This window comes from Aphelocoma coerulescens, chromosome 5 (genome assembly GCF_041296385.1).
Source record: "Aphelocoma coerulescens isolate FSJ_1873_10779 chromosome 5, UR_Acoe_1.0, whole genome shotgun sequence".
Classification (NCBI taxonomy): Eukaryota; Metazoa; Chordata; class Aves; order Passeriformes; family Corvidae; genus Aphelocoma; species Aphelocoma coerulescens.
This window is the reverse complement of record NC_091019.1, coordinates 41,651,902-41,666,271: the sequence shown is the minus strand read 5'-3', so window position 1 is coordinate 41,666,271 and position 14,370 is coordinate 41,651,902. Positions and strand designations below refer to the sequence as shown.

The 14,370-nt window shown below is 37.7% G+C and overlaps 1 protein-coding gene across 8 annotated transcripts in view; it reads right to left on the bottom strand.

Moving 5' to 3' along the window:
• Positions 1-14,370, bottom strand: part of NPAS3 (neuronal PAS domain protein 3) — a 599,417-nt gene that overhangs the window by 13,763 nt on the left and 571,284 nt on the right. For all 8 annotated transcript variants that reach the window (XM_069017784.1, XM_069017790.1, XM_069017786.1 and 5 more), the window contains one exon: positions 10,186-10,292. In XM_069017784.1, coding sequence (XP_068873885.1) covers positions 10,186-10,292 — 107 coding nt within the window. The remainder of the gene's footprint in view (positions 1-10,185; positions 10,293-14,370) is intronic.

The following is a 14,370-nucleotide window of genomic DNA, read 5'->3' as shown; positions in this document are numbered from 1 at the left end:
TAATGCCATGTAGATTACATCTTGAATGTTTTCAGGCAAATCCCTCACTCACTGAGCAGTGCAAATAATTTTATATTTCTATTTGTGTTATGCATGGAGTACCCAGTGTGGTAGACAAGGTGAAACTTGTGACCACATTGGTGGGATGGTGCATGTGATGGGATTATGCAGGATTGGGTTACATAATTATATACAGATAAACACACACACATACATACATAAACCCTTTAATCAAAGGGACTAACAGAGGGTTAATGTTTTAAAATTGGTGACCTTTATGTCAGCTGCACAGATATATTCCCTAAAATGGTGGATGCTAAACCTGATTAAAATTTGCTGAAATGTTACCTAGTTCCTCAATTTGAATTCAGTGGTTAGCATGCAAGGAGTGCACAGTATGTCATGCTAAGAACTAAAAAACCTCATTTATTTCTCAAAGTATGAATATATTGCTGTGTACACAGTTCCCAACAGAGGGATTTCAGTTTTCCTTGGTAGCTTTGTGCACAGCAATATTCTTTTAGCGGTGGAATGAAGGAGGGGGAAAAAGAAGAAACAGTCAGTGTTCTTTGCAGGAACCTATTTCTGTTAGAAAATTAAAATAAATCAGTACAAGTTTGTCTTCAGAAATATGGTTACAAAAAGAAAAAGAACATAGTTTCTTCCTGTAAGGCTGTTCTGAGAAATCAAAGCCAAAGCTTCTAAATAGTGAGTTGTGTTTTAAAAGAAGGAAGTAGCTTAATTCAGTTTGAAGAGGAGATGAAGAAATTGTGTATCAAAAGCAGGCTTTTAGTAAAGTCTCTTACAAAAGGACATTTTACTCGTGTGCATATGCATTTAAAAGCTACACTATATTGCGTATTCAGGTAAGTATTGAGTAAATAGGAAATGATGAGATCATCTTACATATTCACACAGCTTCACAAAGAGGCTCTTTATAATTGGTGAAAATATTGAGGTTACATCTGCTGTGCTATTCACCCTTCTCCTTGAAATACCTTTATCAATGACTGGATGGTATTGATACTGAACTCCTCTTGTGATAAACTTATAAGAATATTTTTAATTTACTGCATGAGGATGAAATTGCCATACTTAATACTACAGTCGGATACTTAGCTGCAGCCACAAGTACTCTTTCTACATTCACAAAACTGGCAGACGAAACATGAAAAGGAATACTGACTCTTTAATCTCCACTTCTCCACCTAAGGCCCAAGGCAAGCTGACAGGGTAACTTCGTTCTGGAAACAGAGGGGTTTTTATTTTTTTAATTCTGGATTACATTTTCTTCTGCTTTTGAAAACTGTGGGCTATAGGGGAATGAACCTGGCATAGACTTAAAACAAGAACAAGTTTCTTTATCTGAAAAGTTACAGTCCTTGATGCTTACAGGAAGGTCATTTTCAAAACCCACAGGAAAAATAGCATCACAGCCAGAAAGAGTGCATTAAGTGCCTTATTTGCTTGTAACAGAGACAGTTTTCCATTTATAACAGCTCTGAGGATCAAGTGAGTCTTTGATGTTGTAAGGACTTTCCTATAGATTTTGCAATTAGTGAGCTAGATGTTTTAAACAGTGGATATCCACAAACTGGATTTTAGCAATGAAAAATATTTAGCAATGTTAAATGATGCTTGCTACAGAATTAGGAGCTAGATGATAGGAGGCTTGTAGACATTCGGTGAGGAATCATACGTCAACTACGTAATTCTCTGCAAACACTTCTATTTTAGATCCACTACATGGGGTAGAGTGAGGAGGAGGGGACTTAAGCCTGGACAGTGTGAAAATGCATTGTCTACCTACCAGGCCAAAAGCAAGGCCAACAGCAGATTGCTTGGAAAAGAATGCCACCTTCCCATCACAAGAGTCCCTGTGGGTCATACTGCTCTACCTCTCTTCATTGCACACAGTTACTTACCAGCCCTGTCTTACTGTATCTCAACAGAGTTCTTTTAAGAAAAATACAAAGTTGATAACTGTTTTAAGAAAATACTGGTTCTGTGAGGCTTTAGAAAGCTGCATTTTTACTCACAGCGTATGACCAGAGACAGCCCTGAGTGGTGGACAGAGAACATCTTTTTTTAGCATAGGGTAGAATGCAATCTATTGTGTCAATACCACGGACTGAGACATGGCTGCTACAGTGATATGAATATCAGACAGTAATAGTTTCTGGTTTATAAACATAAATTCATCTTTTCCTACCATAAGCAGGAAGTAGCAGATCAGGTTCATGAAAGAAAGCTGTGCCTCACTGATAGCCAAACCCCCACCTAACTACTTCATTCACCTGGGATATTCTTTTAAGCATCTACAGTCACTCTAAAAATGCTAAATATGGCAATTGATTCATTGCTTACTTTGCAATATGAAATACTGCTTAATCTTCCAGTGTAGGGATGTTACATACACAAATATGTGATAAATTAGGCAAAATTAAGTATCAACAACCTCGCAGAAAAAAAAAAAAGCGCCTTGATCAAGCATTTAGAAAAATTTGAAACCTTAAGGATGTTTAAAAACTAAGCAATACTTTTCCTGCCTCTTTGCAGAAAAGCAAATATTAAAAGTGGTCTGAGTCAAAGTGTTAAAAAATGTGGATTCATATTAGGATCAAAGTTTGTAACTTGTCAAATACAGTGAGGAAAGCCTTGCATGCTGCATGTGCAAATTATCTCAGATTGGGACCAGGAAGATGTTTTGTTTAAAAACATGTTATCAGTTTATATGACATCAGTTCACAGCAGCGGTGCAAATTTACTAAAACCAAAGACACAAAAATTAGTTTTTCCCAGTACCATGGAAATAATCTTCTCCTACTTGAACAACAGAGGCACTTTTCTTCCCCTCTCTTTTTTTAAATTATTATAAAATACCATTTTCCCATGGCCTAATATTTGAAATGACAACTTTATAATTATGCATAACCATGAATATTAACAAGACTATATAATTCCAGGTAAGATGTTTATTTCAAAACATTATGTAGGTATTGATCAAATGAAATGCAATGTATTGCTAAATGCACTATTCAATGCAAGCTTATGGCATGCATATCAGAAAACTTTTCTCTGGTTTGTATAGATAGAATTGATGCAAATAAAACTAACTGTATAAGTTTATTTTATGACAGACTGAATTGAAAAATGAACAGTAGATTTTTCTACCTAGGATTCTCTAGGCTTTCTTCTCTCTTTCTTAACTTTTTCTTTCCCTCATGATTTGTCTCTCTCCCCATGACTTCAATCCTGCCATAAAGTGATTTTCTTCTGCTAATATTGAAACGGTCGTTTAGAAACCCAAGCCTGCTTTGAACACCAACTTCAGACAGAACTTCCATTATCATTAATGAACTCTCTGTTCAAACTGTAGGGGAAAATGAAATCCCAGATCCAAATTTTGCCCTTAGCTACTAAAACTCAACATCAGAGGAGAAATTTGGCCCTGCTTGCTCAAGAAACTTAAATCTGTCCTCCATCTCTCCACTAACATTAATGTCCATCATATGACAACATATGTAAGATTAATGATTTTAGAATATAACCCTTTCCATGCCAAATGTATCTGCAGACTATACATAACTACATGTCCTAAAAGTAGGAAAAGAGACGGAAGATTCATATAAGTAGACTGGCAGCAATATTAATTTTATCTTTGAATTACCTAGGTTAAAGATGGTCTGTCTGTTTTAAGGGACAGAATCCCTTTAAACATTATTTCATTTCTGGGATAAGAGTCCCTGTTTGGGTGCTTGGGCTGAGTGAAATGAATGATTTCCTCAGGCAAATCTCTGGAGGAAAGGCATCCAGAGCACAGTGTCATGGTGGTATGGCACAACCAAATGCTCATTAGGACTGAAAAACAAACATTAGGCATGTGCTAAAACCAAAGTCCATGATCCTTTTTTGCCTTGTATGAAAATAAAAAAATATTTTCTTTACATGCTTCCATTTCTTCAGGCTTCTTATCTCCTGTTCCCTCATCTTGCTGTATCACCACTATCTCCAGTCAAAAGGACTTAAGGGTGCCAGTGTCCAACATGGAAATCTTTGTAGGCCCATACTATGGACAGAGAGGAAGACTGTGCAGGTGGTCAGGCCAGCACTTCTGCAGTACTTTGAAAACACCATACACTAGGCTGCCATCAGGATGCCAGTTGGGCTTAGTCTAAGAAATAGCTAAACCCCTGACATTCCATCAGCCTAATTTACAATCAATCTTGCTTTCTAGCGATGATAATAAACTTGTACAAACACAAGATTCATTTGTATATTTTAGCATTTTATTTCAGTCCCAGAATGTAAAACCTGACATTGGAATCAGTTTGATTTTTTTGGTCATTGAAGATATTAAGCACTACAAGAGCATTGAAATTTCGATCTGATTAGGATAAAAATTCCTCAGGATCAAAACACTTCTTTTTTTCCCCCTACAGTTTTACTAATTGTGAGCTACTTGACATTGCAGAGTTATTCCACAGCATGATAGCAAAATATGTGAAGTATTTTACTGTTAGAAATTATCAACCCATTCTATTTGTTTTTCATGTGTTTGAGGTTATTAAGAGAATAAAAAATTATAACTGATGTGCATAAGTTAAAAGGGTTAGTTCAACTACAGCTGGTAGGCTAAACCACTAAGCAATATTTTGTACAGCAATAGATTTTTTCTACTGAACATACATAAAAGAGACCATGAATATATAACTGATTTAAAAGCAGACTGAGGGGGTAATATTCCTTGAAAAATAGGGGAGCCATGAAAAAGGTGAATGTGGAATAGTTTATTTTCAGAAAGACTGGATTATTCTAACCACTGGAAACCAGATAAAGTAGATGAGAGGGAGTGCTACCAAACATACTCATCAGAGACCTTTGCTTTATGGGAAATGAACTGCCCTGGCTCAGTGTTCCTGAGGAATTGTATTTCTTATAGCTGTAAATCAAATCCTGAAGAAAGAGGATGATATTTTCTAAGCAATAGCTGACGATAACAGTATCTTTCTTGTCAGAGCTGGGTTTCTGAATTTAGACCTCAATTAGGATTCCAAAATGAAAAAGCACATATTATATACCAATACCAATTGGTATATACTTGTGACAATGCTCTTGCAAATAATATATTAATTTTGAAATGATGGCACGTTATCGTATATTTGCCCAAAAGTATATTCATATACTTCAGAGGTCTTGACTTTTACCCTTCCTTGCTGCTTTCTTAATGACCTTCATTGAACAGTAACATCAAGTACTTGGTGTTCAATGAAGACCATTAATTTTTACAATTAAATAGAAGATTATACTCCTACAGCATATGACATCCACTCATTCTTATCATGAAATGTACTTCCTAAGAAAGGGCTGCTACAGACTTTTGAATGAAAGCAGTGTCAAAAAGATGGAGGCACATATGTGCAACATCAGACTCCTGAGAGCAGCAATTGCCCTTGCTGAGCTCTACAGACAGTGCTAAGACCTGATACAACAGTTTTATGAATATGCTTGATTTCCGATATTGATTAGACATCAAATGTATCTTTCTAGCTTTAAGACCAGGGATATTTTTCACCGATGTCATAAGAACAAGGGCAGTTCTACTCATGCAGGGACTCATGGCTTGGTGAAAGTGTACAAACTGCCCTATGCTTGAGACGCAGTTCAGTCCTGCAATGCTTTTATGCAGTCTTAAGTAAATAGAGAGGATCCCATCACCTTACCCATTCTTACAAGTGGTAAAGTAGAACTGGACCATGAGGGGTGTTTCTAGGGTTTTAGTTCTAGATGCATAACTATGAAACACAAAACATTAAATTACAACTCTTTCATGCCACATAACCTAATGAAGAGCTCTGTTACGCAGAGCTAGGATTAGAGACTATCTGTGCCAGGGTACAGCCAGACCTGTAATTTTTGAGGGTTTGGATTCAAACAAAAGTTGTTGCAGCTTAGCCAGTTTCTGTGTGTTATCTGAGCCAACAGCTGGGCCATGATGCTGGATATGTATGGGCTGTTAGACTAGAGAACATTTTAACTGTGATCTCTGTGAGAGAGACTTGATTTATGGTAAGTGATATCTGTCATGATTCTACCAGCGATTTGTTCAACAAACATGGTGAAGTTGAACAAATGAGAAGTTTACCAAGCTTCTGAAACCATGAAGCACTATAAAACAGGAAAGAGCTTAATAAGGTAAATTGTAACACCAAAAAATTGGCTGAGAGATTTGTGACAAAGCATGATCATTAAAAGTTTGAATGAAACAGGATAGAAACAACTGCCATAAACTTCTATTTCTGTTTGGAAAAAAATTATGTTTCAATAACTTATGTTATCATCCCATGTATTATGGTATTGCTATAAATGCAGGTGTATGCACAGTTAAAGTCATTCCAAAGGCATCAAGGTATAACTAACATAAATCTCTTAATAGAAATTTTGACACCTTTGAACCTAATGGAATTTTTGCTATTTACTTCATTTGGCTTGGAATTTTAGTCCATAAAAAATTGCTTTTTTAGGGCATAACCCCCATGTCCATTAAAGCCAACAAAAGATTTTCCACTGACCACAACTGACCTTTCATTAGGGCAGTAGTTCCTTTACAAAAACATGTTGTCACTGCTATAGTCTTGCAGACCTTCTTCACAATTATACTTGTTATGGTCACATTCCTGAAACTGCTTTTGTCTTCTTTTATCTGAGATAGAGTTAACAAGGCCTGTTTTTCTAAGTTTCTAATGGGCTGCTATGATCTGAAACCATCAACAGCCCTCTTGATTTTTTTTTTCCTGTGTGATTTTGTACAACGTTTTCTTCTTTGCTTGTTTTCCTCTTTGATGTCTTTGAATATCTTGGATATTCTTGGAGAAGGCAGGATGCAGTGGTCTTATTTATTCCTTATGATATGTTATCAGTAAATGGGCAGAATAGCAGCTTTATTTGCGTTTCTTTTACCCTTAAATCTACAATTGCAATTTGGATTTCTTCTTGTTTTAATCACTAAAAATTATTTTATGTCCTGTAGAAATAAACCAAGATTTTTGGTTGCAATCTCCATCAAACACAACCTTTTCACTTTGCTGCTTTCTCAAGTCCTGCTTTGTTTTCTCACTAGTGCTTTCTATCCATTACTTTAGTTTCCAGCTCCTCTTCAAAATGTTGCACAATACTGCTTTTTTTTTGGTTAGTTTGGTTTTTTCCATTGAGATCTCAGGCAATTATTTCCTATGTTGTACTGGTGAATATCCTGCATTCTCTGTTTTGCGGCACCGGTTCTACTGGATTTTACCTTCCACAGCCAGTGTTTATCAGTTCATGAATTTTAGCTCTAATTTTATTTTTACCAAACCAGGAGGATTTTCTCTTTCTAGTTTGATTTGAATTTAATTTTCTAGAATTGACAAGTTGCTATGAAGTATTTCTGGGTTTTATAATTTTTTTTCTCTTGGTTTCTATACAATTTTTTTTTTGTCAAATGCTAGAAACCTGAACATCTCTCTGGGCAAAGATATGAACCACTTCGGCTTCTGCAGAACTTACAGTTGGCAGATGTACTTCCCCAGTTATTCCCGAGACTAATTTAAACTTGAAGATCTTTCATAAAGAGCATGAGTTTGAACATGAAAAGACAAATGCAAAATCCTGTATCTGGGATGGACTGATTCCCTGCTATGTTACAGGCTGGGGACTGACTGGCTGGGTTGTTGCTTTGTGAAAAGGGACCTTGGGAGTCCTGGTGGACACGATGCTAAGCATGAATCAGCATGGCTGTAGTAAAAAGTGTACAGCCAGTAGAGCACAGAAAGCCATTATCCCCCTTCACTCATCAGTCTTTAAATTGCATCTGGAATCTAATTTTAGGCTCCTACTATAGGAAATATATTGCTAAACGTCAGTGAGCTCAGTCTGTCAAGACACGCAGGGGCTGGTGTACTTGCTCTGCGAGGAAAGGCTGTGGAACTGGGCTTGTTCAGCCTGAAGACGAGGTGACTTCAGGGGAACCTAGCAGCATATCTGCAAGCAGGATACTGCAAAGATGGAGCCATGAGCTGCACAATCAAAACAGGGAAATTCCAACTGGATAGGAAGAAAAAAAACCCCAAGCCACTGTGAGGATAACTGACACTTATTAAGATAATTGGAACAGTTCACTCAGAGAAGTTGTGCAGAATCTGAAGTTTTTCAACATAAACTAGATAAAGGACTAAAAATTTTGCTTTGAATTAGGGTTGATCCTGTTTGGAGCATTAGGTGGAACTAGATGATATCCCAGAGTTCCTTCCAACCTAAATGATTCTATGAGCATCTTGATCCTATAAGGCAAGGAAACAAATATACATAAAAGGTGAAAACAGCCCTGTCTATTGAAAAAAACCAACTAGCCTAGCAAGAATAATTATGTTATAGCCACACAGCCAAGTTTGTGAACCCCACTGTGCTGGATGTTGATAGCGGGAGAAATCTTTGTGTTTGTAAAGTTTGCAATCCAATCAGCTAAGCTGGACATACAGTGAGAGCAGGAACACAGGAAGCTGAAGTGACTTTCTGGAAGTTATTCCAGTCTTCAGGGTCTCCTGAGTCCTTGTCCAGTGCTTATACACTGGACCACACTGCACTCACAGTGTCTGCATAGATCTTGAATTTTTCTGAAGATGAATGTTTCATAAAACATATCCTATTTCAGAGAGAAGTGGTCATTCAGAAGATTGAGATCTTTTTCAAATGGGATGTTCATCTATGCCAGGTGGTATGGTAAATCTGAGTCATAAATATCTTTTATTTCCTTGGTCAGATAGTGCAGTGAAAGTGCAACTTGTCATTTTTGACTTCCAGTTTCACCAGAACACCAAGTAAGTTTCTGAATTTGTTCCTTCATTTCTCAGCAACTGACATATTCTTCTGGCTATTAAATGCTCAAAATTTAAATGATACAAAATTACTTTGTTTATTCCTTTGGCTAGTTGATTTAATTTTTTTCTGCAGAAATACATCTAACCTGATCTTATGCCAAAAGCACTTCTGAAATCTTTATGCAGCCTAATACTGCTGTTGGCTGCCATATGTTAGCATAGAAGCTGTCCCTATTCTCCTGCTTTCCGGTCAGAGTTATCCTCCTATCTTCCCTTGCAGATCAAGCAAGGTAATTTGGGATGGAACATTTTTTACTGCCTTGTATTGTAGTCATATTGTTTTGTAAAATCTAATTAAATGTGGCTGCATTTGGGCTGCTGCCCTTTTATTAGTAAATGCTAGTAGGACATGATGTGGGGGGAGCAGAGTTATTCAAATTTGTGAGTCTGAATTTAAGAAGCAGTTTGCAGATTGTCTTCTACATTAAGAAAACAGAAAACTCAATCATAAATGCAGTCAGTCACTGAAACTTCCAAAGAATTATCTGGCTTCACTGCAGGCACAGATAAATTGGAGATTACAGGCATAAGTCTTTTTTTGCACAAGGGTAAATCAGGAGCCCCATCACTGTAGTCAACAGATCTCAACAAGAAAAGAATTAGGCCCTATGGCTTTTAATAAGAGGAATACAGAGAGTTTAATTACAAGGAATCAAGCTGAACCTCCCTTCCCCCATACACAGACATTGCACGTGTTCTCTGGTAAGGTTTGCCTCTTGCAATGTTTTTGTACTTCTGTTATCCTTATCCTAATCAGATACTACCTGTGTGCATATAAGAGTGACTTGGATGCTGTAAGGATGGGGCCATTTAGTTATTAACACATGGGGTGGTTAAAGCACTAGTAGAGCTGTAGCTCAGTTCTGTATTGAATAATCTGGTGAAATCCCAATTGTCCTCCATGTTATGACTCAGAAAACCCCAAAACCCTCAAAGAGGAAGAGTTCCTATTCTGTGCCAGGGAGGGAGTTTCTCATGTAAGCAATACCTCTTTAAGGATTAAAATAATGCATGTAAATTAACAGCTGCTGGAAACTCTGGTAATGCAAATATAATGCTTTATTGCCACATATGTAAATAATCTTATATGTCTATAAAAAGACTTGAAAATAAATCTTACAGAAATTATATTTAAGCCATCCTCTATGAAAACCTCTGACAAAAAACAAAGCAGGTGCAAGATGAAGAGCCCAGTTGTGGAATATAAATACTAGTTTAGGAGCAATCAGCTGTTGTCCCAGATTATTTTGACAAAAATGAAAGTACTTACAGTCTAAGTGACTATGTCTGATGCCTTCTACATCTTCAGCATGAATGAAGTGGTAACATCTCTTTCCTACGATATCTACAGGGGTCAGATCCATGTAATCACTAATCCTAAAAAGGAAAAAGAACATACAGCCTATAATTCAAGAAAGAAAAGAATAAAAGAATTGTCAAATGACTCAGAAAGTGAAATCTGCTAAAAAGTTTTTTCAGCATTATAGTTATTTGAATGGAATATCTGTACAAATGAGACAAGCTTTTAAAGGAATAAAATAAAGAATTTTTTTTTAAGAAACCTGGAAAGTATTTTATGCATTTAACTAAGTGGAAAATTAAATTCTAGTGCATATTCTCTGTGTAGCATAACACCAGGACAATATAATTCCATGAAATTGTAAAGCATTAGCGACAATCCAAAATCCTCATTAAAACACTAAGATGATTCAAGGTTACATAATAAAGTAGAAACATGTTATGTTTATACCAAATGATTAGAGACACATTTCATTTCAACAGATTGGTCTTCTATTGGGTATATTCATAAAAAAGCTCTTCAACCATTTCTTGGCACCAAGTCCAAACTGATATTTCAAGGGATATAATTTAAATGCTGAGACACACAGATGCCTCAGGGTGTTATCTTTTTTAGTCTAATTCTTTTGGGAGCTCAGCTTTCACTCTGGGCCCTTTCAACTGGGACTTTGTTGTTTATTGCACATAGAAACTTTAAAATCTATTCTGCAGACCTCTGTGTGCATGTGTCTGTGTGTGTGTGTGTCTGTGCGCTTGTGTCTGTGTGCGCGTGCGAACCATTATCATGGAGCGTGTCAAGGTGTCAACATCCTTAAACACAGTACAGAAATTAAAAAGAAAATTGGAAAACTTCTTGCTCACACAAGCATTTGAAACTAGGTCTATTTTCTAGACATAGAATAATTTTTCTAGGGTTTGAAATAATCTGCAGTGATTGCGGTACATTCTGTGATAAGATCAGGGAGAGGAAATCCCACCCTGCCAGCCTGAATAGAAAGTGGCAATCTCCAGACAGGCTGCTGTCCTGTGGTCCTGTAAAACATACACATAGGCTTGTGTTTGAGCAGATCAATGGTTTCACTGACTTACAGGGCTGTTAACATGATTGAAATTTAAAGGTAGGTATATGGTACAGTGTTTTGCTGAATTTGCTGAAATTGTGCATACATTTGTAGGCTTGAGGCCTGCTACACAAGACTGTTTCTGCATATCTGAAGGAACTACTGACAACCACTGTCATGGCCAACCAGCTAAACCTCTTCCATGTAGTTATTTGCTTTTGGGCACATATTAGTAGATGTGGTATCACAGTCCACATTAAACTGGCTACTGTGTCTCCAAATGGTCTCCAGTCCTTAACAACTGATTCTGAAACACAGACTGATGATGCACTCTAGCAGCAGTCTCTTAATTTTGCTTTTAGTTATTTGTCACCATCTGAGATGGTTTGTCCTCTGCAGGTGCTTTTCTCACTCCACTGACTAATAAAGAAATCCTAGACTATTTTAGACTATGTGGTGAAGCTTAGATGACACAAATCCTAGATTTGCAAAATAGATTAACATACTACGTTTTAGGCAACAAAATTTTACATTTGTATTTTACTCTCTCAAAGAAAAATATTAATTATTAGAAATAGCCAGTGTACTAGCTAACAGATCTTGTCTCAGAGGGAAGCTAACAGCTGGCTAGTTTGTGCACTGAGTGCAGGATTCTGAAGGAGATCTCTTCATTCAGAGGAAAGTAACAAGATGCACCCAAAGACTTGAGTAATGTCACTCCTGCTCACTGCTGTTGCAAGCAGGCAACCACTTGGAAAACTAGGAGTACTATTGATCTCACCCCTGCTGATCCAGTGGTCCACTGTGAGCATTCATTTCAGTTAAGTGGCATGGCTTCTGCTCCATACTCCCTGCTGAAACTCCCTGCCAGTAACTCCCCATTGCTCCATAAATAGTGCTTACAGCTTGCCCAGCATGGATCCATTTTTCTCTGTTTTCATCAATGTTGTAGTTGCTTTACTGTGGCACCACTTAGAATTTCATAGCTGCCCGCAAGTGCCAGGAGTCAAGCCCATATATTCCGGATGGGATACTTATCTCCTTTTCTGTAATCCCAGAAGAGAGATCCCAACTTCCCTGACTCAGAGAACAACCTTGGCAAACACCCAGATAATTAATCTGACAGCTTCAATCAGCTGTTCAGTTAATTCCTCCCCATCTTCTATGTTTTTCCATTCCTCCAGTTTTTACAGTCATATTCTGCATCATTGCTGCTATGAAATCCAAGTTCTGTCAGTCTTATTTCATTTTCCATGACTGGAAATCCCACTGTCTCAGTGAGATCACATTCACCTCCCAGCACTGGCAGAAGTGTTCCTATTATTTGAAATTACTTTTATAAACTATTTTTAACAGATTTTTAACAATGACACAGGGGCTTAAAGTGGAACTATTGCAACACACATTCAAGTATGACCATAAGCATTCTGCATTAGCATGAGATAAAATCCATCATGAACAAGGATAAGTTGCTTTATAATGTTGCCTTCAACCTAAAAAATGAAAAACATTAATAAGCTCAACACTTTCTTGTTGTCTTGCCACAGTTTACCATGTCTTATCAGCCCTTCCTATATGATTACTAATCAGTGCACCTCACCTGATGCATTTTACAGTTTTCAGTGATGCCTTTCTCAGGCATTTAAAAGTTTTATTGCTACATGAATATAAAGGGAAGGTTTGAGAAAAATGTTTAATTAAAACCCCCCCACATATACAATTTAGGGCTCATAAAAATGTCAAACTCGCAGCAGAGAAAGCATAAATCTTTCTAACTTGGCCTAAAAGTTCATATCGTATTTGACCTGATGGAACAGTTCATTTTTCACATCTTTTTGATTCCTGGCTTTTTTTATGGAGGTTTCCAATAAAGGTAACAGTAAGTGGAGGTGATTTTGTTAAAAGGGAATCCGTTCATTAGGAACTGGATAGCTACCAGCAACTAATTTCACAGAGGCCTTTGAAAAACTCTGCAGTGGTAGCAGCTTTCCATTAGTACCTGGGTAGGTCAAAGTGAAATCAAAGACTTAGGGAAAAGTTTTGTTCTAGATCCTATTCCTAATCCCCAGAGCTTTTTTGCCAGCTGCCAGATTATACAGCATCTGGATGCTCACTGGGTAGAGTTTCAGGCAAAAAGCCCAAAGTTTACTGCCATTATCCACTTTCTCTGTGACCTTGTGCAAGCCGCTTTCTATGAAGCAGTTTTTCCAAGCTTAAAAACAAGAATAGTATATTCACTTTTAGAGAATGCTTTGGAAGTGTAGATGAAGTGTTCTGTCTAATAGTCAAGTAATATTATTTAAAAAAGTATTCCAGCAGTGCACTAATGTGGCAGCAAAGACAACCTCATAACTGAAATTCAAGATTATTTTAAATTGTTTAAGATCCTGATTTAACAAAACAGTTGAGTTTATCCTTTTTTTATAAAAGTTTATACTGATATTTATAGTGCTATCCTGATCATAGGTATTCCATTATGAATGAGCAATTATGATTGCTCATATCACAGAGTTTCTACTGACCTTATAATATGCCATGGTTGCTATCACAAGAAAAGCTTGCAGTAGTCACCTTGTTTCTTCCACTTTTTGATCATAAGCCCCCTTCACAAAACTTCTTTTGGCTGCATTACCTTCCTTCTTCACGTCCAAACTTTCCCCCATACCTCAGACTTCCATTAATGGACCCAAACTTATTACTCATAATTTCCTTCTCAGATATTCTCACTCTAAATATCTATTCCCTGGATTATACTTTTATTTTTCAGGGCTCTGAGGTTTTAATGGTCTTGATCAGCCCCTCTGTTTCCCAGGCCTTCCCCCATCCCACCCACAGCCCAGACCCCCATGGCAGCCCCTGCCAGTGTCCAGCTCCCCACAGCCCTGCCTGGCCGTGGGCCCTCCTGACCCGACCCCAGCCCACTCCACTACCTGTCCTCAGGGAAATGCCCAATGCCCGGGGCTGGAGCTCCCCCTGTGCCCCCCAGCTGCCCTGCTCCCCTCTGGGGTAGTGGGATGGGCCCTGGCTGCCATGTCCTGCCCTGACAGGTTGCCACAGGGACCCCCTGGTGCTACTGGCACCCAACCCCCAGGGAG